Source organism: Entelurus aequoreus, linkage group LG17 (genome assembly GCF_033978785.1).
Source record: "Entelurus aequoreus isolate RoL-2023_Sb linkage group LG17, RoL_Eaeq_v1.1, whole genome shotgun sequence".
Taxonomy (NCBI): domain Eukaryota; kingdom Metazoa; phylum Chordata; class Actinopteri; order Syngnathiformes; family Syngnathidae; genus Entelurus; species Entelurus aequoreus.
In genome coordinates, this window is record NC_084747.1 from 35,278,658 (window position 1) to 35,303,819 (window position 25,162).

The 25,162-nt window shown below is 39.4% G+C and overlaps 1 protein-coding gene across 4 annotated transcripts in view; it reads right to left on the reverse strand.

Moving 5' to 3' along the window:
- Positions 1 to 25,162, reverse strand: part of LOC133632837 (lipoxygenase homology domain-containing protein 1-like) — a 57,536-nt gene that overhangs the window by 19,249 nt on the left and 13,125 nt on the right. For all 4 annotated transcript variants that reach the window (XR_009821716.1, XM_062025582.1, XM_062025583.1 and 1 more), the window contains 11 exons: positions 21,646 to 21,794; positions 21,411 to 21,515; positions 21,208 to 21,336; positions 19,453 to 19,617; positions 15,586 to 15,767; positions 9,772 to 9,888; positions 5,144 to 5,306; positions 4,897 to 5,051; positions 4,618 to 4,827; positions 4,425 to 4,551; positions 637 to 845 (listed from right to left, as the gene is read on the reverse strand). Coding sequence is in view for 3 of the 4 variants with exons in the window: in XM_062025582.1 (XP_061881566.1) it covers positions 637 to 845; positions 4,425 to 4,551; positions 4,618 to 4,827; positions 4,897 to 5,051; positions 5,144 to 5,306; positions 9,772 to 9,888; positions 15,586 to 15,767; positions 19,453 to 19,617; positions 21,208 to 21,336; positions 21,411 to 21,515; positions 21,646 to 21,794 (1,711 nt within the window). In the remaining variant the exon portion in view is untranslated. The remainder of the gene's footprint in view (positions 1 to 636; positions 846 to 4,424; positions 4,552 to 4,617; positions 4,828 to 4,896; positions 5,052 to 5,143; positions 5,307 to 9,771; positions 9,889 to 15,585; positions 15,768 to 19,452; positions 19,618 to 21,207; positions 21,337 to 21,410; positions 21,516 to 21,645; positions 21,795 to 25,162) is intronic.

Consider the following 25,162-nt stretch of genomic DNA (forward strand, 5'->3'; position numbering starts at 1 on the left):
CGGAAGAGTTGGTGCTGCAAGAAATTCTGGGAATTTGTTATGTAGTGTTTATGATGTGTTGCTGTGCAAATATTCTCCCAAAATGTGTTTGTCATTGTTGTTTAGTGTGGTTTCATTATATGGCACATATTTATGACAGTGTTGGCATTGTTCATACAGCCACCCTTAGTGTGACATGTGTGGCTGTTGACTAAGTATGACCTTCATACACGTATGTAGTGTGGTCAAAGTTAAGATAATAGATGGTTAATGATTGGGCATAGTGAAATCTTGTCTTGTCTTTGTTGATTATAGATCATTCTTAACACATTCAGTATTATGACTCTGATCTTCTGCTGTATGTAGAGCGGTATGATTAGTTATCACTCGTCCTATAGGGATGATGCTTGAGATAAATGTACTATATTTGTCGCCATGGAATCAAGGATTAGTGATTTAGAAGTAGTTACAACACTGCGAATAGACACTAGCTGCTTGCTAGGCAGTCCGCGAAAATGTGGGGGACCGGTACTTTTTAGAGGCGGTATAGTACCGAATATGATTCATTAGTATCACGGTACTATACTAATACCGGTATACCGTACAACCCTACGAGGGATGCGTAAAAAAAACCCCAAAAACAAATATCAGTCTCACTTCCACTCTCTTGATCTTGCCCACGTCAGTTCCATAGCACACAAAATGCTCCATGCTGCCAGCTGCAAAGGATTTCTTCCCGTCTGGAAGGTCTAGCCATAGCCGGTCTGTCTCCAGGTCTCCGGGGCCGATGATGACGATGTAGACCCTGGCAGTGGTGCTGGCATCGCGCTCAACCCCAGTGGATAGAGTGAAGTGATAGGGGATGACTTGAAGGAGGCAAACAGGAAAACATTTAACAGTTTTCATTTATTGCCTGCCGGCTGACACCGTTGGGAATCGGCAGGATTCTCAGTTTTGTTGTTGAATTGGTCCTTGTTTTACGACGTTTCGTGATAGCAAAAATAATTTCCATAAATGATTAAAAGACTCCATATGACTGAAACAAGTTCTCTGAATATATAATTTCGGTAACACTTTAGTATGGGGAACATATTCACCATTAATTAGTTGCTTATTAACATGCAAATTAGTAACATATTGGCTCTTAATTAGTCATTATTAAGTACTTATTAATGCCTTATTCTGGATGGCCTTATCATAACCCTAACCCTAACCCTCTAACCCTAAACCTAACCAAATAACTCTAAATTAAGTCTTTGTTACTTAGAATATGTTCCCCATACTAAAGTGTTACCATAATTTCCCATACAATCGGATTAAATCGGATAAATCCATATGGAAAGTCATGAGTTCAAACCCCGGCCGAGTCATACCAAAGACTATAAAAACGGGACCCATTGCCTCCCTGCTTGGCACTCAGCAACAAGGGTTGGAATTGGGGGTTAAATCACCACATTATTCCTGAGCGCAGCCACCGCTGCGGCTCACTGCTCCCCTCACCTCCCAGGGGGTGGAACAAGGGGATGGGTCAAATGCAGAGGGTAATTTCACCACACCTAGTGTGTGTGTGACTATCAGTGGTACTTTAACTTTAACAGACCTGGGCAAAATCCGACCCGCCGGATGTTTACAGATAATTTTTTTAGACTTTAATATTGAAACTGTAGCCTCCATTATGATGTGCAGTGTTGTTTTCAAGTAACCATACATCTTGAACCATAGAAAGTATTTCAATGGTTGGAATCTGCGCTTTTGAGTGATATACGGGCAGAGAAGCACAGAGCAGAGTGGGCCGAGTTTGCTTTCACAGCAGCCAGCCTGAAACGCAAATGTCGAGGACAGACGTAGAAAAGTGATATTATATTAGACTGGAAGTGTTTTTTACCTTTTGCGTTCATATTTTGCCGTGTTTGTTGTATTTTTGTTGCGTTTTGCTGTATTGTAAAAAATCAAGGAGGTGGTCTGAGAAGTAAAAGGGGAGCGACGTCCATATGTTGTTAATATTCAGCGTTTTATTGTATATTTTAAATCCCACATTCTTTATTTTCATATATATTCTGGGTGTCTTATTCGGTAAAACAAATCATGATTTCATTCAAATTTTTTGAGGTGGTCTGTCATAACGTTTGTAGCATTCCATCAAACATTATTGTGAGTTTTTTTAATCGTCTTCCTCAAAATAGGGACCCAAGCACACTTACTGTACAGCAGATATACAGTACAGGCCAAAAGTTTGGACACACCTTCCTATTCAATGGGTTTTCTTTATTTTCATGACTATTTACATTGTAGATTGTCACTGAAGGCATCAAAACTATGAATGAACACATGTGGAGTTATGTACTTACCAAAATAAGGTGAAATAACTGAAAACATGTTTTATATTCTAGCTTCTTCAAAATAGCCACCCTTTGCTCTGAATACTGTTTTGCACACTCTTGGCATTCTCTCGATGAGCTTCAAGAGGTAGTCACCCAAAATGGTTTTCACTTCACAGGTGTCATAGTTTTGATGCCTTCAGTGACAATCTACCATGTAAATAGTCATAAAAATAAAGAAAACACATTGAAATGAGAAGGTGTGTCCAACTTTTACTGTGTATATATATATAAATATATATAAAATATGTCATATATATACACACAAATATATACAGACATATATACTGTACATACATATACTGTATGTCTATACTGTACAGCAGATATATATATATATATATATATATATATATATATATATATATAGTATATAATATATACACACAAATATATACATATATACATACATGTATATGTATACATATATATGTATTTGTATACATATATGTACATATATACAGACACATATATATATACATATAAGTACGCATATTTACACACACATACGTATATACATATATGTACACTTACATGTATATATATATACACACACATATACATATATGTACACTTATGTACACACACACACACACACACACCCACACACACACACACACACACACACACACACACACACACACACACACACACACACACACACACACACACACACACACACACACACACACACACACACACACACACATAAATAAATAAATAAATATATATATATATATATATATATATACATATATATAAATATATATATATATATACAATATAATAAAAATAAGTACCAGATGAGACTCGGAGCGTCACTTAATGCTAACAACAGGTATAAAAGAAAGGGCATCTCTATCCTCCTTCAAAACCGCAATAAAAGTACACCTCCAGGCAGCTACAACCCTAAACTAACACCCTCTCTCTCTCTCTCTCTCTCTCTCTCTCTCTCTCTCTCTCTCTCTCTCTCTCTCTCTCTCTCTCTCTCTCTCTCTCTCTCTCTCTCTCTCTCTCTCTCTCTCTCTCTGTCCACTACTTGCTGTACATATCCTACCAAGTCAGACCTACACTGTTCCAATATCAATTTCTCTGTTCTCAATTGTTGATGACTGATGATAACAACCAAACCTACCCCCCCCCCCCCCACCCCCCTCCACACCCCGGATTGTAAATAATTCAATGTGATTATCTTGTGTGATGACTGTATTATGATGATAGTATATATCTGATAGTATATATCTGTATCATGAGTCAATTTAAGTGGACCCCGACTTAAACAAGTTGAAAAACTTATTCGGGTGTTACCATTTAGTGGTCAATTGTACGGAATATGTACTTCACTGTGCAACCTACTAATAAAAGTCTCAATCAATCAATCAAAAAGACTGCTCTCAGCCATCAGCAACTTCATCTATCGGGGATTAATAAAGTATTTCTGATTCTGATTCTGATTGTCAGCTCCACATGACATTGGTGAGCCTTTGGCTGAGCAATGTGGAATGACAAGGTGGTGCATGCAATGCTAACCGCATGCATTGCTCACAACGAATCTAATAGTTGTAGCTGCGACTGTCAAGTTGACCAACCTTTGGCAGAACACCTTACGCCCGTGGTTTCAGTTCTAACATAGAGGAATTACCCAAGTTGTGGTGAACTTTTTCCACATATTGGCTGTGTTAATGTGGCCGGGCGACCGCCAAAGCAATGAGTAATACAGTCTACAGTAGAACACACGCAAGGCTACTATATTGGGTAAAACGAGTGAGAATGTGACTCTATAGATGTCATTTCATATTTTCCATTTTTCCATCCATTCATCCAGCTTGTCCCTTTCGGGGTCACGGCGGGTGCTGGAGCCTATCTCAGCTGCATTCGGGCGGTAGACGGTGTACACCCTAGACAAGTCGCCACCTCGTCGCAGGGCCAACACAGATATTTAGCAATAATTTGGTATACGTTCTGACAAATAAACTTACATAAAACTGAAAGAGCGGGACACGTTGGTACACTGAGGACCACCTGTACAAAAAATACTTCAGTTTGCTACGCTTCAGTCTTACTTACTTGGACCTTCTTCCGTCACTGCCACCTTCTTCTTTTTTTTCTTTTTGTTTGCATTCCTATCCAGACCCAGTTTGGCCTCAGCCATCTTTTTGAAATTTGGATCGGCGTTTCTTTCACCTTCGTATCCCTAAAGCAGAAACATTCCAATGTGATATTTACACCTAATTCTACCCACGCCTGTACCGTGACAAACCTTCACAAAGAGGGTCCTCTCTAAGCGTTTGTCCTCCTTCTTCTTGGACAGCCAGCGCTCACACAGGAACATGTAGACCTCCTCTGTGTCCACATCCAGGACCTCCACTTGGTCCAGGTACCAGTCGGCCCCCATCATGGAGTTGTCGTGACGAATTCGGACCTTAAACACCTGGCCCAGGTCCACCGCTTCAATGGTGAATTTATCCACCTGAGACAAGGTTTTTAGCATGATGACATCTTTTCTGTTGTTGGTATCACATCTTTGCTCATCTAATACCTCTCCTCTCTCAAACTTGTTCTTGTTGTTCTCAGATTTTGCCAATTTGCGCTCTCCTGTGTCACCGAGGTCTCCATAGATTGTCAGAAAGACGTTGGCATCCGTGCCTGCTTTGTACATATCACCTGTGCGTACGGACACCTGGTAAGCGTGGGCTAGCATAGGAGAAGACATTAGTGATTATTACTGTAAAGAGATTGAGTCACATTTTCTTTTATGCTAAGTTGCTATCGAGGCATATGCTCACTTTCCAAAGCATCTTCAATCTCGGTTTCAGTTCGTTTCAGTGTGCCACCCCTGAGGAGTTTCTCTGTGATAATGTCAGATGGCACCAACTCCCTCACCGTCTCACCATCATCTTCTGATTTAGCCAGCCAACGCTCACACGGAAAAATAGTCGTCTCCGATCCCTGGAATTGAATCGGTCCAAGTGTGTAACTAAAATCCTTTAAAGCAGTGTTTTTCAACCACTGTGCCACGCCGTGAGATAAAGTCTGGTGTGCCGCGGGAGATGATCTAATTTCACCTATTTGGGTTAAAAATATTTTTTGCAAACCAGTAATTATAGTCTGCAAATGATGTGTTGTTGTTGAGTGTCGGTGCTGTCTAGAGCTCAGCAGAGTAACCGTGTAATACTCTTCCATATCAGTAGGTGGCAGCCGGTAGCTAATTGCTTTGTAGATGTCGGAAACAGCGGGAGGCAGTGTGCAGGTAAAAAGGTGTCTAATGCTTAAACCAAAAATAAACAAAAAGGTGAGTGCCTCTAAGAAAAGGCATTGAAGCTTAGGGAAGGCTATGCAGAACGAAACTAAAACTGAACTGGCTACAAAGTAAACAAAAACAGAATGCTGGACGACAGCAAAGACTTACTGTGGAGCAAAGACGGCGTCCACAATGTACATCCCAACATGACATGACAATCAACAATGTCCCCACAAAGGAGGATAAAATCAACTGAAATATTCTTGATTACTAAAACAAAACAGGTGCGGGGAATATCGCTCAAAGGAAGACATGAAACTGCTATAGGAAAATACCAAAAAAAGAGGAAAAAGCCACAAAAATAGAAGCGCAAGACAAGAACTAAACACAGGAAAACAGCAAAAAAAACTCCAAATAAGTCACGGCGTGATGTGACGGGTCAGGACAGTACACCTACTTTGAAACAAGAGCTATATTGATGCATGGTTGGTTATGGTTTAAAGTCATAACCATCAATTGCGACAACGACTTTTTACTGTCAACGGAGTTTCGTTTTTTAATGATTTCTGCTGGTGGTGTGCCTCCGGATTTTTTCAACGAAAAAAAATGTGCCTTGGCTCAAAAAAGGTTGAAAAACACTGCTTTAAAGGCCCTGTAATAAGCAAACATTTGTTTATGATATTTTAACAATAATATGTGTACCTAGTGAGCCTGACCAAATGTGAGAAAAATCTATCATCTCATTTGCTTCACTTTAGAGAGAAACAATTGCTTGAATTCCAGTTCATGGCACCATAGTCCAAAGGTTTCAAACTCAAGGCCTAGGGGCCAGATTGTCATTCATTGCATCATTCTTGCTAAATGTATTTGTCCTTTCAATTTTGACAGGAAAATTGCATGTACTGCATACAATTGCATAAACGTTAATATTGGATGATCATGCAACAGACATTATATTACCATATAGTGTTGTCCCAATATCAATATTTTGGTACTGGGGACAAGCCACGAAATGTGTGATTAAGCCCCTGTTGTCGTTGTATAAACAAACACTAAAGACATTTGACCAAAAACCAATGAAGCATCATCACTGCCATATTACCCAAAATATACCATGATGAGTTTTGATCATTTTTATACATTTCTCATTTTTAAAAGCTATTTTTAAGTGTCTTAGCCTCTTAAGGTCCAAGCTGTTGGTTTACATGATTTTTTTTATTTGTCTTTGCTATTTGGGCTTATTGGACCCTAATTAGAATAAAAACTAAAAATCATCTTTTTATATGATGTACTTAAGTCCGTAAGTACACAAATGTGTACTTCATGTGTAGTGACATGCTAATTTGTATTTTTACACTTTTTTTCTCTCCAAACTCCATTGTATGTTATACTCTTCTGACACCACCAGATAGCAGTATTAGTGTCCATATGTCGGCATAAGACCCCAATTCAGTAGTGTACACAATTTTGGAAATAAGAGCTAAAAGGTGTTGTCCACACATGTGGCCACTAAGCCTTTAGAAGTTAATGAATTAGCCCCTGATGTGATGTTTCAAGAAATACAAAGATACAGCAGTGAAGAGATGCAGTCGGTTGGAGCTGCAGAGTGAAAAGGTGCCGGACCACTCCGGGTCAGTCTGCATTCAGATCTGTGGAACTCTTTGCCACTGGAGTTAAAGTCACAGTTGGACATTAAACTTTTCTCCACAAAACTGAAAAAGTGGCTTAAGAAAAATCAGAAGTGTGAGCAGTAGAACTGGGTGTAGTATGGACAAATGGGGCCAAATCACTGCCGTTGTGTCCTTGGGCAGGACACTTCGAAGGGGCCATAGGCGCACACTGGCAGCCACGCTTCTGTCAGTCTACCCCAGGGCAGCTGTGGCTACAAATGTAGCTTACCACCACCAGGTGGGAATTTAAATGAATGAATGATGGTTTCTCACTTCTCTGGGAAGCGCTTTGAGTGTCTAGAAAAGCGCTATATAAATCTAATCCATTAATATTATTAATTATTTTCAACGTGTTTTTATTTTGTACTTGTCTTAATCTTTTTATATGTGTTTTACACTTTTCTCAACTTTTCTTTAAAAGCCTAACCAGGGACCAGGGTTGCAAATTAGCCTGTGGCTAGAAGTCTAATGTATTTTGACATCGGTTACCTATGGGTAGCAATGTTTAATTGTATTTTCCATGTCAAATAAATACATAAATAAAATAAATAAAACTTCACAGAGGACAGTGTTGCAAAACAGCAGGCTTCGCTACACATTTACAATAAAGCCAGGCGCTACCAACTTATCTGTGAGTCAGCTACAAATATGGGAGCTGTAAGTTTAATCGCTTTGTATATATTCAGCGAATAGGCTAACCCAGCATGACGTTGTTGTTAAAATGTTGAATAGAGTTACAGTGTACTGTGGTACCTCAACTTAAGAGTGTTTTGAGATTTTAATTGTTATGATTTAAGTTACAAGCAAAAGTTTGACTTACAAACATCTTCGCCATCAGTTGGTATATAGGAAATGCCACAGTGAACTCTGTAAAAGCCAATCAAACATGAACTTGTAGCTAAAGACGTAACTTTGTTTTCCAACCACGGGAAGGAAGAAAGGGAGTGGGAAGGACAATGCTGACAAGAAGCGATGATATTCATTGAATTAAAGAAAGAAATTATCAAAAAAATGACACAAACATTTTAACAACTTGGAGCGTATAACTGCTAGTGTGCACCATACTGAAGCAGAAGGGGTCAAATGCCAGCCAAGAATGTTAAAATAATATAAATGGCGAGCATTTATCCATGAAAATATGGAAAAGCTGCTGATTGTGTGTTTGACGGAGAGACCATGATTTGAGATACAAGTGTTTTGAGAACAGAACCAATTAAGCTTGTAAGTTGTACTACTGTAAATGTGGAAAGTGGATAAAGAGCGCTTGTTGGAGACAAACTGTCTGTCAGAAACAGGCATGGACAAACAGTTTGTTAGCAATAAAACTACGGACACAAAATGGCGGGTTTTCCAGTAGGACTAAAATCAGTTTAAACTGACAAGTATCAAGGCAACATTTTGGCCAACACACTTCCAATACACTATTTTGGAACTGTGAGACTTACTTCAGGTTGCTGAAAAGTCCTATAAGATGTGCTCTCTAATGATGCTTATCGACAGACTTAGACTTAGACAAACTTTATTGATCCACAAGGGAAATCGTTCCACACAGTAGCTCAATTTCAGATTAAAGGTCTCACCTTTTCTCCTCCAGACATATTGCTGGGTATTGTGGCCAAACAGCTAAATTTTGGTTTCATCTGACCACAGAACTTTCCTCCAGAAGGTCTTATCTTTGTCCATGAACAGCAAACTTTAGACAACCTTAAGGCGTTGCTTCTGGAGCAAGGGCTTCCTTCTTGCATGGTAGCCTCTCAAAACATGCTTGACTGTGGACACTGACACCTGTGTTCCAGCAGCTTCTAATTCATTGCAGACCTGCTTTTTGGTGCTTCTCGGTTGACTGTTGATCATCCTGACCAATTTTCTCTCAGCAGCAGGTGATAGCTTGCGTTTTCTTCCTGATCATGGCACTGACAAAACTGTGCCATGCACTTTATAATTATGAACAATTGTCTGCACAGTTGCTCTTGGGACCTTAAGCTGCTTTGAAATGGCTCCAAGTGACTTTCCTGACTTGTTCAATTCAATGATTAGTTTTTTCAGATCTGTGCTGAGTTCCTTTGACTTTCCCATTGTCGAGTTTGTAACCGAGTCTAATGACTGCATCACATGAGCGCTATTTAAATGGGCTCAGAGAAGTCAACAGTTGTCGTCAATCATAATCACTCACATGAAGTTAAGAGGCCATGCCATGAAGCTAATTTGATTTGATTGTAACTTTTCTACATCACCAAAATCCATAATGTCTGTTGCTGTATGTATACTTTGGACCCAGCAGATTTGCTCACATTTTCAGTAGACGCATAATAAATTCATAAAAGAACCAAACTTCATGAATGTTTTTTGTGACCAACAAGTATGTGCTCCAATCACTCTATCACAAAAAAACAAGAGTTGTAGAAATGATTGGAAACTCAAGACAGCCATGACATTATGTTGTTGACAAGTGTATGTAAACTTTTGACCACGACTGTATATATACACAGGTTGTTTTTGCTACCTTTCCTTTCCTCAGAAGACGTCGGATCTCCACTCGGTCGAGGTGCCACCCTGGGTTGGAGCCCCTGTTGTCGTGCCCCACTCGGATCTTCTCTATAATGTCGCCAACATCTTCCAACTGGCAGACAACACATAGCCTCGAGATACAGTACAGTAAAGGTTGGTAGACACTTTTGCACATAACTGAATGAAAACATGTCTACAAACTTTTGATAAACAGGTGCAAAATGTGGGTGCACTATGGGACCTATTCTCGCATTTGACTTGAGTATTTTTTTGCACACGCTTGAAGTTACGAATGTTTCGCTTATTCAAATTCCAGCTTGCGGACACGCCCGCCCCGCCTATGTTAAGCTCAAGTGCTTAAGTCTGGAATGAAGGCGGCCTCGTTACAAAGGAGTCGGACTTTGCCATGACGCCTTTTTTGGCTATGTGAAAATCAATGAACATGGAGTGTTTGTAACACTTGTGCATGTTATTGAAATCTATGAAAAAGTTACCCGGCAGGCACAAGACATTAAAACAACATAGACAACTTGTTGAATTAGGTCCTGACGTTGAGCAACTCAAACTTAATGCTTTTTTGATGACGTTTAATCAATGTTGGGTTCTGACGTTGATTTGACCATTGAATTTTGATCATTTTCCAACCGATATTTTACAACACAAATGCAACGTTGAACAACATTCTTTTTGACAAAGTTGATTCAATGTCAGGTTGTGACATCGATTTGACCATTGAAATTCGGTAATTTCCCAACCAACAACGTGGATCCAACGTTAGACACCAACGTTGTCTCAATTTACAAATACAACTATTTTGCAACGATGTTTCAAAGTCAGTTTTAAAGGACATGTATGTAAAATCGACGTTGTGTCAATGTCTTGTGCCTGCTGGGTAACACGTTCAATTTGAAAAGCCTGTATCAATCAAGGCAGTGCTTGTCATGTGGATATGTGTTGTCAAGGCGATGTCGTGTGTATGCACGCGCAACAGTGTATTTTTCTTAGCTGGATGTGAATGGTAACACTTTAGTATGGGGAACATATGAACCATTAATTATTTGCTTATTAACATAGGGTTAGGGCAGTGGTTCTTAACCTTGTTGGAGGCACCGAACCCCACCAGTTTCACATGCGCCTTCACCGAACCCTTCTTTAGTTTCAAATTCAAGACAAAGTTATGTTTTTTTACTGGTGCACAAAATGAACCATGCATGAACATCACCTTGTTCAAAGAACAACACAAACACAGTGCATGAACTCACAACAAATTACACACCTGCAAATCAGATGGAAAATTAGAGGGAAAATTGTTTGGGGGTATCCATAATACATCGATAGGGAGAAGTTTTTATTTACACGATGAGTTGGGTGTGTCTTGACCTCAGCGGCGGAGGCTCTGCCGAACCCCTGAGGCCGACTCACCGAACCCCTAGGGTTCAATCGAACCCACGTTAACAACCACTGGGTTAGGGCAGTGGTCCCCAACCACCGGGCCGCGGCCCAGTACCGGGCCGCAGAAGAATTTTTTATTAATTTTTTTTTTTTTTTTAATTTTAATTTTAATTTATTTATTTTTATTTTTATTAAATCAACATAAATAACACAAGATACACTTACAATTAGTGCACCAACCCAAAAAACCTGGACATGGTTTTTGCGTGAGACTGAGCCTGCGCCTTCATTCACCAAGCTGCTGCACGATCACCTGTCTGTGCTTTTAAAAGAGTTTGAGCGCTACTTCCCAACTTCAAAACACCCACGAACTGCCAAGGAATTGATCTGCGACCCATTTGTCAACAAAGCAGATGAATCCAGCATGTCTGTGCAAGAAGAAGATCAAATGCTGGAGATCGCAAATGACGGCAGCCTTAAAAGTGTATTTCAGACAAAAACTCTGCCTGTTTTCTGGATTAAAGTCATGGCAGAATACCCCGAGATCGCCACCACAGCACTGAAAACACTGTTGCCATTTCCAACATCCTATCTGTGTGAAGCGGGATTTTCTGCAGTGACAGCCACCAAAACAAAACAACGTAGCAGACTGGACATAAGCAACACACTTCGGGTGTCTTTGTCTCCCATTACCCCCAGTTGGGACCGTCTCGTTGCAGAGAAACAAGCTCAGGGCTCCCATTGATTTAGCGTTACGGTGAGTTAAAAATCTCATGCACTTTATATTTGTTTTTAATGTTGTATCTGCATCTTATTTTGAAGGCATGTAAACGTTACCATAGCAACGAAAATCAGAGCACGTTTGGGCAGAGGGAGGTGAGGGAGAGGAGGAGCTTGTGAGTCGACTCGGGCACACAAACATGCAGGAGGCTTATCTGACGGTTCAAACTGACAACTTTATTTCAGCTGTTGAAAAGTAACATTCATAATGAAAGTAGTGTGGAATTGCTAATTCTTGTCATTTATATATTTTTCCACGTGATTTTTTTTTACCAGAGACGTTGATGTTATACTGATGTTATGTTGTTGGCGCAATGTGCTAATAAAGGTCCATATGAGTACACAGTGGATTCACGTTTATTATTTTACTTTTTTCATGAAAAAAAAAAAAAAAAAAAAAAAGGGTCAGGGTTAGGGTTAGGGTGGTGGTTGGGGTTAGGGTTAGGGAAGACTCTTAGTTAATGGCTTACTAATTGTATAATAAGGCCATGCAGAATAAGGCATTAATAAGTATTTAATAAGTACTTAATAATTACTAATTAACAGCAATATGTTACTAATTTGCATGTTAATAAGCAACTAATTAATGGTTCATATGTTCCCCATACTAAAGTGTTACCATGTGAACAATAATCCTTAGATACAACTTTGCTTCACTTGTTATTAGAACCACTCTGATCAAGTTAAGAGTTCTATTCAGTACTAATCTTTGTGAAACCATGACATGTTAGGGGGGCTTACAAGGACAGGTGTGTGTGTGAGCATGTCGAAGAGTGAAAGCTGACACTTTGACATTCCCTCCATCCATCCATTTTCTACCGCTTCTCCCTCTCGGGGTCGCGGGGGGTGCCGGAGCCTATCCCAGCTGCATTCGGGCGGTAGGCGGGGTAAACCCTGGACAAGTCGCCACCTCATCACAGGGCCAACACATAGACAGACAACATTCACACTCACATTCACACACGAGGGCCAATTTAGTGTTGCCAGTCAACCTATCCACAGGTGCATGTCTTAAACTATCAAAATCAATCGACTCAATTGATTACAAATCTATAAACATTTTCTGTGATAGGTTGATTGGCAACACTAAATTGGCCCTAGTGTGTGAATGTGAGTGTGAATGTTGTCTGTCTATCTGTGTTGGCCCTGCGATGAGGTGGCGACTTGTCCAGGGTGTACCCCGCCTTCCGCCCGATTGTAGCTGAGATAGGCTCCAGCACCCCCCGCGACCCCGAAGAGAATAAGCGGTAGAAAATGGATGGATGGATGGATTGCTACTTTCTTGCGAATCGTATGTGTTCAATAAAGCGAGCGTCGATTACATTCTCGATATTTCTATCAAATAGTCACAAAGTTCAACGACGGCCTCACGGTCCAGCCGAAATCATCCATCCATCTTCTTCCGCTTATCCGAGGTCGGGTTGCGGGGGAAGCAGCCTAAGTAGGGAAGCCCAGACTTCCCTCTCCCAAGCCACTTCGTCCAGCTCCTGCCGGGGGATCCCGAGGCGTTCCCAGGCCAGCCGGGAGAAATAGTCTTCCCAACGTGTCCTGGGTCTTCCCCGTGGCCTCCTGCCGGTCGGAGGTGCCCTAAACACCTCCCTAGGGAGGCGTTCGGGTGGCATCCTGACCAAATGCCCGAACCACCTCATCTAGCCAGATGTGGAGGAGCAGCGGCTTTACTTTGAGCTCCTCCCGGATGGCAGAGCTTCTCACCCTATCTCTAAGAGAGAGCCCCGCCACCCGGCGGAGGAAACTCCTTTCCGCCGCTTGTAGCCGTGATCTTGTCCTTTCGGTCATAACCCAAAGCTCATGACCATAGGTGAGGATGGGAACGTAGATCGACCGGTAAATTGAGAGCTTTGCCTTCACCACAACGGATCGATACAGCGTCCGCATTATTGAAGACGCCGCACCGATCCGCCTGTCGATCTCATGACCCACTTTTCCCTCATGAACAAGATATACACATCTTAATTTAGGATGCCTTATCAAGTAAAATTATCTGTCCATGCTGCTTGTTAATTTTGCTAGTTTTTCATATTTTTATCTATCTTATATTTTTAAAGCTCGTTTTTGCGGTGAAGAGCTTTGTGTACGCTTTCTTCATTGCCTTGTAATATATAGTCGTGGTCAAAAGTTGACATACACTTGTAAAAAACATAATGTCATGGCTGTCTTGCGTTTCCAATAATTTCTACAACTCTTATTTTTTTGTGATAGAGTGATTGGAGCACATATTTGTTGGTCACAAAAAACATTCATAAAGTTTGGTTCTTTTATGAATTTATTATGGGTCTACTGAAAATGTGAGCAAATCTGCTGGGTCAAAAGTATACATACAGCAATGTTAATATTTGGTTACATGTTTCATTGCAATAAGGCGCTTTTGTTCGCCATCCACAAGCTTCTGGCAAGCTTCTGGTTGAATTTGACCACAGAACTTTCCTCAAGAAGGTCTTATCTTTGTCCATGTAAGCTGTTTGGCCACAATACCCAGCAATGTGTTTGGAGGAGAAAAAGTGAGACCTTTAATCCCAGGAACACCACACCTACAGTCAAGCATGGTGGTGGTAGTATTATGCTTTGAGCCTGTTTTCTTGCCCATGGAACTGGTGCTTTACAGAGAGTAAATGGGACAATAAAAAAGGAGGATTACCTCCAAATTCTTCAGGACAACCTAAAATCATCAGCCCGGAGGTTGGGTCTTGGGCGCAGTTGGGTGTTCCAACAGGACAATGACCCCAAACACACGTCAAAAGTGGTAAAGGAATGGCTAAATCAGGCTAGAATTAAGGTTTTAGAATGGCCTTCCCAAAGTCCTGACTTAAATGTGTAGACAATGCTGAAGAAACAAGTCCATGTCAGAAAATCAACAAATTTAGCCGAACTGCACCGATTTTGTCAAGAGGAGTGGTCAAAAATTCAACCAGAAGCTTGTGGATGGCTACCAAAAGTGCCTTATTGCAGTGAAACTTGCCAAGGGACATGTAACCAAATATCATTGCTGTATGTATACTTTTGACCCAGCAGATTTGCTCACATTTTCAGTAGACCCATAATAAATTCATAAAAGAACCAAACTTCATGAATGTTTTTTGTGACCAACAAGTATGTGCTCCAATCACTCTATCACAAAAAAATAAGAGTTGTAGAAATTATTGGAAACTCAAGACAGCCATGACATTATGTTCTTTACAAGTGTATGTAAACTTTTGACCACGACTGTATGCTTCGCTTCGCTTCCATCGAATGAAGCCGTCATTCTCCATTTCCTGCGCTACCTTTCTAAATATATCTCTGCTTTTTTGTTCTCTCCCATTGATGCTTTTTAAAATTATTTTAATTTGCAAAGCAAATACGCAGTATCCTCTTCATTCGAGTTGTTTCTATGTTTTGATTGATTGGGATCCGCCTCCAGGTTGAGACTGGCGCCTGCGCGATACGAGGATGCTTATTTTGAGCCAAATTATTGTTTGAGAAATCAGACTAATTTAGTGCCTGGAAACGATTATTGAATGATTGAGGAAATAGAGACCGGGAGGGGGTGTGGGAGGGCACCTGTATGATGTTTTTGCATACCCCTTAAAAAGGAGGTAGTTGCACCCCTGCATTCATATGTTGCACAGTTTCACGCTACCTCCACAATGAACATGTCTTCAGCTCCCCTCTCAAAGAACAGTCGCCTCTCCCTCTTGTTGACACACAGGTGCTTCTGCAGCGTGCACACGCCTTTGCGGCCGTACAAAACGATAAACACATCCGCATCTGTTCCCGCGCCGAAAACATTGCTGGTGTAGATCTTCAGCTCGTAGGGCACAACTGAAAGGCCAAAGTGAAATGGAAAAAACTATGCATAAACATATACATTGAGCTGCACAATCTGAAGTAGGGGTGTCAAACTCATTTTAGATCGTGGGCCACATGGAGAAAAATCCACTCCCAAGTGGATCGGACTGGTAAAATCACGGCACGATAACTTAAAAATAAAGACAACTTCAGATTGTTTTCTTTGTTTAGAAATAGAAAAAGCACATTCTGAAAATGTACAAATCATAATGTTTTTTTTATTTTTTTTACACTTACATGTTGCGGTTAATAGTATTCTACCTTTATTTGTCGTTATTTATACTTTCTGAATAAATTATGTGATAATGTTCATCAGTCAACTCATTGGTGTTAATTTTCAATCTATCAATATAAAAAAATAATCCAAAATCTAATTACAGGATGTTATTTATGTAGTTTGATAATTTGCCTATTAACATGTGGATTTTTTTTTTTTTACATATGTAGCATAATCTACATAGATAACAAATAATTGCTATTGTGACATCTAGTGGACATATTTAGAACAGCAGTTTCTTTTTTTCAAAAATTTCGGCTAATTTTTATACTTAGCAAACTCATCACGGGACTGATCTGGCCCGAGGGCCTTACGTTTGACACCCCTGATCTAAAGAGTTCTAACTCAAAAGCGACAGCATAGTCCTTCTTTTTAAAGATAATAATGCTCATGAGAGCTCTCAACTCTCAATATGGTAGCATCAATGTTATTCTGATCATTTTAAAAGCATTATTTTCCCAATATACTGCGTTAAGGTAATGATGACTGTTAGGTGGGTAGATAGATAGGAGCAGTACACCTTGTTAATACTAAGGCTATGTCTACACTAAGCCGGATAACCCCTTAAACAAATAATTATCTAGCCTAAGCCTCGTTTCAGCCACACTAAATCACCGTTTAAGGCCCCCTACTCGGATACATTTTTACATGGGTAAGTGCGCCGTGTATTTCTTGAATCTCTGGCTCTTAGCTTTGTATGGACTCATTGATCGTCTACAAACTGAGTTCGGAGAGGAAGTGACACCAGAAAGACCGCACCCCCCACAGGAAGTGACATCAGACATAACGTCCCACAGCCAGCTTCACAACAACCCGTTCGGTAACTCGGCGGAAACCACTAGAAAAATGGAGACAAGTCATCCACAAATGCCCGTGTTTCTCCTTGTACATGTACAGGCGCTTTTGGAAATCACACACGAATACCTTAACAGAAGGAAACGGGCGATTGCAGCTATTTGGAATACAACACACCTCAGACGGCAACATGGCAATGTTGAGAAGCGGTTTTGGATAAGGCCTGGAAGAACGGCAGCCTGGTGGGATATGTTTGTCACCGAGTGTGTTGTGCCGGAGGAACGGCAAGAGAACTTTCGAATGTCCAGGTCAGCTGTGATTCTACTTTGTTCAATGCGGGCTCCCGAGAAATAGCGAATGCATTTGGACTGGCAAAGCAGACTATTACTACTAATTGTCCGCGATGTATGTCGAGCGTCTGGTTTTGTACTCCATAACTATTGTGAAGCCGTGGAGTGGTTGCAGCCGTCAAGTACGACCGCCAATTTCAGCCTACAAGCACAGTGTCTTGTTGTTGGTTGTTGTAAAATGTTCTTTATCACATTGTTTACTTCCTCACGTCCATTAAAGTTATGATCCATGTATGATGGCTCAGGTGTGATTCACTACAATAGGGCCAGTCTAACAGCTGCTGATGGTGAGGCAAGCAAGGTTTACTGTTAAAAGAAACGTGGCAATAGTCTACATTGAAACACAGGGTAAGAATACACTTCCAGGTCAGAGGTGACTATGATGCACACTTTTTTTTCACGCATGCGTACTAGGTCGCGTTGCGCCAGCGGACGGAGGGGCGAGGGGGTCTTAAACGGTAGCATTGTTGTGTGTGGACACGGTTAAGCCTTGTCCGGCTTAGGCTATTTCTACACTAAACGAATAATTATTTTGCCTAAGCCTCGTTTCAGCCACACGAAACCATCGTTTAAGGTCCGCCTCCTCGGACAGTTTTTTACACGGGTAAGTGCGCCGTGTATTTCTTGAATCTCCGGCTCTTAGCTTTGTATGGACTCATTGATCGTTTACAAACTAAGTTTGGAGAGGAAGTTATGCCAGAAAAACCGCGCCCACACAGGAAGTGACATCAGAAAGAACGCGCCACAGCCAGCTTCATAATAAAGCGGTTTCATAGCTCGGAGCTAACCACTGGAAATATGAAGGCGAGTCATCCAGACAAGCCAGTGTTTCTCCTTTAGTCTGTACAGCCGCTTGTGGAAATCACACATGAATACCTTAAGAGAAAGTGATTGCAGCTATTTGGGATACAACACTTCTCAGACGACAGGAGAACTTTCGAATGTCCAGGTCCGCTGTGATTCTACTTACCGAAAACTTCATTCATTTGTCGAAGGAGAGACAACGAGAATGCGGGCTCCGTGGATGTGATAAAAAAAGGTAGCGTGTGCTTTGTATTACCTGACCGTCGAGGGAAAACTACGGAAAACAGCGAATGCATTTGGACTGGCAAAGCAGACTGATCAGTTATTGTCCGCCATGTATGACGCAGACTCAACGTCTAGGTCCAGAGTATATAAAGTCACCAAAAACGAATGGACAAAAGAGTGAGGAGTGTCCTGACCAGATATCTAGATCCCTAGATTGATTAATGTTAAATGTTCTTTATCACATTGTTCACATGTTCAATAAAGATTTGATTAATTTATGATGTCTCAGGTGTGGTTCACTACAATAGGGCCCCACAGCACACTGGATTCCAGTTAATTGAAATACCACAACACTGGATATTGTTCAGATAAGTTACATTTAAGAACTTGCACACAAAGCAACACTGGAGGTGACTATGACGTGCGCATTCCCCTAAACCGGGGGTCGGCAACCCGCGGCTCTAGAGCCGCATGCGGCTCTTTAGCGCCACCCTAGTGGCTCTCTGGAGATTTTTCAAAAATGTATGAAGAATGGAAAAAGATGAGGGGGAAAAAAAATCTATTTTTTTGTTTTAGTATGGTTTCTGTAGGAGGACAAACATGACACAAACCTCCCTAATTGTTATAAATCACACTGTTTATGTTAAATATGCTTCACTCATTCGAGTATTTGGCGAGCGCCGTTTTGTCCTACTTATTTTGGCGGTCCTTGAACTCACCGTATAGTTTGTTTACATGTATACATTTCTCCGACTTTCTAGGACGTGTTTTATGCCACTTTTTCTGTCTCATTTTGTCCACCACACTTTTAACGTTGTGCACAAAGGTGAGTTTTGTTGATGTTATTGACTTGTGTGGAGTGCTAATCAGACATATTTGGTCACTGCATGCCTGCAAGCTAATCGATGCTAACATGCTATTTAGGCTAGCGATATGTACATATTGCATCATTATGCCTCATTTGTAGCTATATTTGAGCTCATTTAGTTTCCTTTAAGTCATCTTAATTAAATTTATATCTCATGACACATGTAATATGGCTTTTAATTTTTTGCGGCTCCAGACAGATTTTTTTTGGTATTTTTGGTCCAATATGGCTCTTTCAACATTTTGGGTTGCCGACCCCTGCCCTAAACTAAGTACCGGCAACACTGCTAATGTCACTGCACTTCATGATCTCATTAACACTTTCCTGATAAGTACTCACATGGCGTGTACAGCTCAGTCTGTAACTCAGCGGGATAGAGATCCCTCACAATGGCGCCGTCATCCTCACCTCTGTCCAACCAGCGCCCACAGGGGAAGCGTAGCCTCAGACCCTGTGAGGGGGCGTCGATTTCAACCCAGTCCAAGAACCAACCAGGTGAGCCCCCTGTTAGAAAAAATACACACTTTTCGTTATCCTTCTTACTTTTCAAGACAAACACCAGAGAGGGGATCTATGGGTCTTTTAAGGCAGTTGGATCTTGAAGACTGACTCATTGTTTTTTTCTTTTTCGATAGTTAGTGTAGAAACAATCACTGGTAGCAGTTATAAGATATGATTTGGATCAGAATATTTCAAATGTATATGTTGTTAAAAAAAATAAAAATCTGTAGATTTGAGGGTAAAAAACTGGCAGCTCAGAATTTTATTGTAAAATGTACAATGTTGTCAAACCAAAGTAGTGTAAAATTGAAAAAAGACACATTTTTTAATGGAAAAATCCTGACGAATGAGATGCCAGTTTTTTTTTTTACTGTAAAATCAATTGACTTTTAAAAACATTTTTTTTTTACAGTGTGCCATATTGATTTCATTTGGCTTGTCAAGTCAAGTCAAGTCTAGTCAAGTCAAGTCAATTTTATTTATATAGCACGTTTTCAACAACTTTTAAATTGAACCAAAGTGCTTTACAGGTTAAAAAAGCATAAAAACAAAAAACAAACAAATAAACAATGAATGAGCTGAACAAGATAATGCAAAAGCAATACGGTAAAAGGGGTCGAATAAAAAGTAAACATTTGCAAAATCAAAATAATAATAATAAAAGTGTGACAAATTGAAAAATAAAACTAAAGCGAAGGGGCGGGGGGACTAGAAATGGTGGCCTAGTGGGCGGACTCAGCTCAGGTCAAAGGCCAGCGAGGCTTGTGTTTTCATTGTAAGCATTCCATATCACTGTGCTTTGACAGTATTTTCAAGATAATCTTACTTATCTCACCATAAAAAAAAAAAACTTTCTTCACCAAGTATTATTTATTTATTTTTATTGTTATTACTTATGGAGTATATTGTGAATAAATTGAGAACAGGAAGTGAACAAAAGTTTTAGCAACTGCTATGTAAAGGAAAAGTGTTAGGATTAAATAAGCTCTGCTTCTTCCTACTCCTTTTCGAACATGTTGAATAGAGAAACTGGAAATTGTGATGTATCATGTTGTATGCATGCATGTTCGAAATAAACTCAAACTCAACTCAACTTAACTCAGTAAAATCATTATTTTGAATTTTTCCTGAGCTAAAAAACCTTTGTAAGTACAATAAAAAAGCACACACGCTACAGCATGAAAACAACTTTACTGTAACATTTTCAACACTGCAACATTTTAACTAGACAAAAAAAAAAGAAAATGAAAAAAAATACTTCAATATGTTTGAAAAAAATATATAAATAAAAGTAGAAAAAATTGTGGACACTAAACACATTAAATGTGAATGTAAACTTGTATTTCCCTGACTGTAAATTGTAAATGCAATTAAGTCTTGATATGTTTCCTTTGACTATGTCTTATGTTGTGTGTTTTTTATCTTCTTTTTTGTTATTGTGGTTCTAGTCCGAATATGAAGGCAGACTGAGCCATTTGCATATAAAAAACAAATGGCTCACAACTGCGAATCGGGTCTCGTCGTTCGCCGTTCAAAAGACTCGACTTGTTCACAAAAGTCACATCTTTAATGAACACTTTCTTATCTCCCTACCTGAGTTGTCGTGACCAACTCTAAGCTTTTCCAGCTCGCCCAAATCCACAGCCTCCACAGTGAACTCGTTGATCATCCCTTGTTCGAACTTATTCTTATAGCTCTTACAGGCCTTCAGGTTGATGGTTCCTGTGAGGTCAACATGAAACTGAAATGAATAGGAACTTCATACAAAATTGAAGGAAGCTTAGGCTTTTTCTTACCTGTGTCATCATTTTCTCCAAATAATACGGCAAAGACATTAGCGTCAGTTCCCGCATACTTTTTTTCTCCGGTCTTTACTTTAATGGTATACGTAGTGGACATGGCTGAAACAGAAATATAAGCTTTTTTAGTGCTACTATACAACCTGCTTGCTACTTGAATAAATAATTGAACATGGCTCCCTTTAATCTTTTCCCGCAACAACAACATGAAGCAGCATTTCAAATGTGTTACATTTCTGTTCCAGCCCCAAAGTGGCACCGCCGCCTCCATCCTCATCCTCATCTTTCTTCATGAAGGCCTCATCCACAGGAACCAGCTCTCTTGCTATCTGGCCGTCATCCTCATCCACTGCCAGCCAGCGGTTACAAGGGAAGTAGTATCTAAAAGATCCCAAAGTACACTTTCAATCGCTAAGGGCCCTATTTCCCCTTTCATAGTTTTGATAGCTTTCTGCACTGCAAAAAGTCAGTGTTCAAAAACAAGAAAAAAAAATACAAAAATTAGGGGTATTTTATTTGAACTAAGCAAAATTATCTGCCAATAGAACAAGAACATTCGGCTTGTCAAGACTTTCCAAAACAAGTGAAATTAGCTAACCTCAATGAACCCAAAAATACCTTAAAATAAGTGTATTCTCACTAATAACAAGTGCACTTTTCTTGGTGGAAAAAAAAGAGACCTTTTTGCTCAATATGCTGAAAAATATTCTTTGATTAAGTAAATGCTAGTGCCATTATGTTGACATAATGATATGCGCTCGGCATTACATTTCTTGAAACCAGCAAACTTATACTAAAAACTGATTTATTGTTCTTAATGGAAAAGCAACAAGGCAACCGCTTGTTACTCTCTGGGTTTCCTAGCCGCTCAGGAAAATCATATTGTCTAAAAATGCATTTTCCCATCGATAACATGACATCATCGCGCCAAGTGCGTGCTCTTTCAGTCAATTAGTGCGTATATATACAGCCCGGCCAAACATTTTTTAATTGTAATTTTGAGGAATTTATCTGAATGTGCATGAACTATTTCTGTTCAAAATTGTTTGAAATGTTAAATGTTTAAATATTAACTGTCAGTTTACAGTATTGTGCCAACTGTAATACTATATGAGTACGTATTTTCTATTGTTTCATTGAAAATAAAACAGTAAAGTCCATTTGGCTGTCATCTGTTTTAATTATGAGACACAATTGTGTCAAAATCATGATTTTTTTTTTCATGCTTGAAATAAGAAATTATTACTTTAAAAAAGTAGTTTTATACTTTGCTTTGCAACAGTTGATATTCTAGTTTCAAGCATGTTTTACTCAATATAGGTCATAAAATCTCAGCAACAAGCTGTAATATCTTACTGAGATCATTTAGGACCAAAACCCTTAAAACAAGTAAAATACTCTAACATAAAATCTGCTTAGTGAGAAGAATGATCTTATCAGACAGAAAATAAGCAAATATCACCCTTACTTGAGATATTTCATCTTACTTGGATTTCAGTTTTTGCAGTGTGGAAGCCTCTTTTATAATTTTACTTTATCATTGTATCATACACTACCGTTCAAAAGTTTGGGGTCACCCAAACAATTTTGTGGAATAGCCTTCATTTCTAAGAACAAGAATAGACTGTCGAGTTTCAGGTGAAAGTTCTATTTTTCTGGCCATTTTGAGTGTTTAATTGACCCCACAAATGTGATGCACCAGAAACTCAATCTGCTCAAAGGAAGGTCAGTTTTGTAGCTTCTGTAACGAGCTAAACTGTTTTCAGATGTGTGAACATGATTGCACAAGGGTTTTCTAATCATCAATTAGCCTTCTGAGCCAATGAGCAAACACATTGTACCATTAGAACACTGGAGTGATAGTTTCTGGAAATGGGCCTCTATACACCTATGTAGATATTGCACCAAAAACCAGACATTTGCAGCTAGAATAGTCATTTACCACATTAGCAATGTATAGAGTGTATTTCTTTAAAGTTAAGACTAGTTTAAAGTTATCTTCATTGAAAAGTACAGTGCTTTTCCTTCAAAAATAAGGACATTTCAATGTGACCCCAAACTTTTGAACGGTAGTGTATACCTTCTTGTATTCTTGTATCATATACCAAGTTTTAGCGACATTGTTTTTATAAGCGCTAATGCCAAGGATCACAGAGAGGTAACTGGCTAATGCATCTATTGACATACTGAGTCGGTGAGCTGTTGCATTGCCTATGAGTTTGTAAATGTTAATTCTAGATTAAAGATCATGCCTCTGCATCTTGTCTTTGCAGTCTATTCAATTGAATATAAGTTGAAAAGAATTTGCAAATCATTGTATTCTGTTTTTATTTACGATTACCCAAAGTGCCAACTTCACTGGTTTTGGGTTTTGTAGATAGCGAGAAAGACACGAAAGGACACTCGCCCTTTTTTTTTTTTTTACCGGAGTGAAGATTATGATTATTCTTCATCTAATATCCCATCAGTCAGTATCCCACTGAGAGCAGATGTTGTACAGTAAGTGATTGCTTTATTAAGTTTGTAGTTAGAATTTCTTGTTTAGCACTTACAGTAGCAATGGTGCTACTGCTTATCACTCAGCTTTTAAAACTTGTAGCTCATCCTTCAACAAATATAAGGCTGTGGATCATAATTTGTCCCAAAGTAGTCTTTGTTGGCTCTCATGAAGTCTGCCATGATTAGTAGTAGTAGTTGTTGGGGTTGAAGAAAAAGGGGATAGAATAGACTTTATTTAGTATTTTTCCCCAGCGTGATGAGTCTGTGAAATGAATGTGCCGCCGTCTTTCTAAAATGAGCAAAATACTTAAATATTACATGTTATTATGAATGTGCCTGTTACTACTTTACTTATATACTTACAAGCGTGTATATAAAACATTGTTGGAGGCTTTTGGATGTTTTTAGAGTGCGATGCGGTGGAATAGAGTGACTCCTATTGGCCCTATTGTTAGCTGACTCTTGCTAGTGTTTATTTGCAAAAAAATATGAAAACATATGTGTGCCTGTTTCACATAAGGATTGTAAATGATAGGCAAAATTCCCCAAAAAGTGCAGTTCCCCCTTAATTACATGTGACAAAAAGGCCCATAAATGAAAAAAGTATTAAATAGGTGCGAGTTTCACCTACGTTGTGTCATCCTTTGTGTAAAATGAGCAAAATACTTAAATATTACATGTTATTATGAATGTGCCTTTTACTACTTTACTTATATACTTACAGCAGGGGTGTCCAAAGTGCGGCCCGGGGGCCATTTGCGGCCCACAGCTAATTGTTTACCGGCCCGCCACACATTCTGGAAATACTATTGCAAAAAATAAAAATGAACATTAAAAAAAGTGGAATGAGGTGAAATCTAACGAGAAAAAGTTGCAATGTTGACACAAAGCTGCCATGCAGGCTGTTTTTTTTCTTTTGTCTTTCTTTCTTTTTCTTTTTTTGCCACTGCTCAAAAAAAAAAAATAATGACAAAAAATCCATGTTATAATTAATTATTTTCAAAGCTCCAATTAGTTCAAATATTTCACTTTAAAAAGTTTTATGTGGTAAATATTGCATATATTGTGTAGTTGCCATATAAAAACAAAGTTTTCTTTGACAAAAGATCACAAAACAAACAAAATAATAGTTATAACGTAAAATCGACAGATATAACTGAAGTTGACCTCGTAACTTAAGTGTTGAAAGTAAAAAAAAACAAAAAACTAATAAAAATGTATCACTTTATGAGTGGGGCACCTTTTGGATC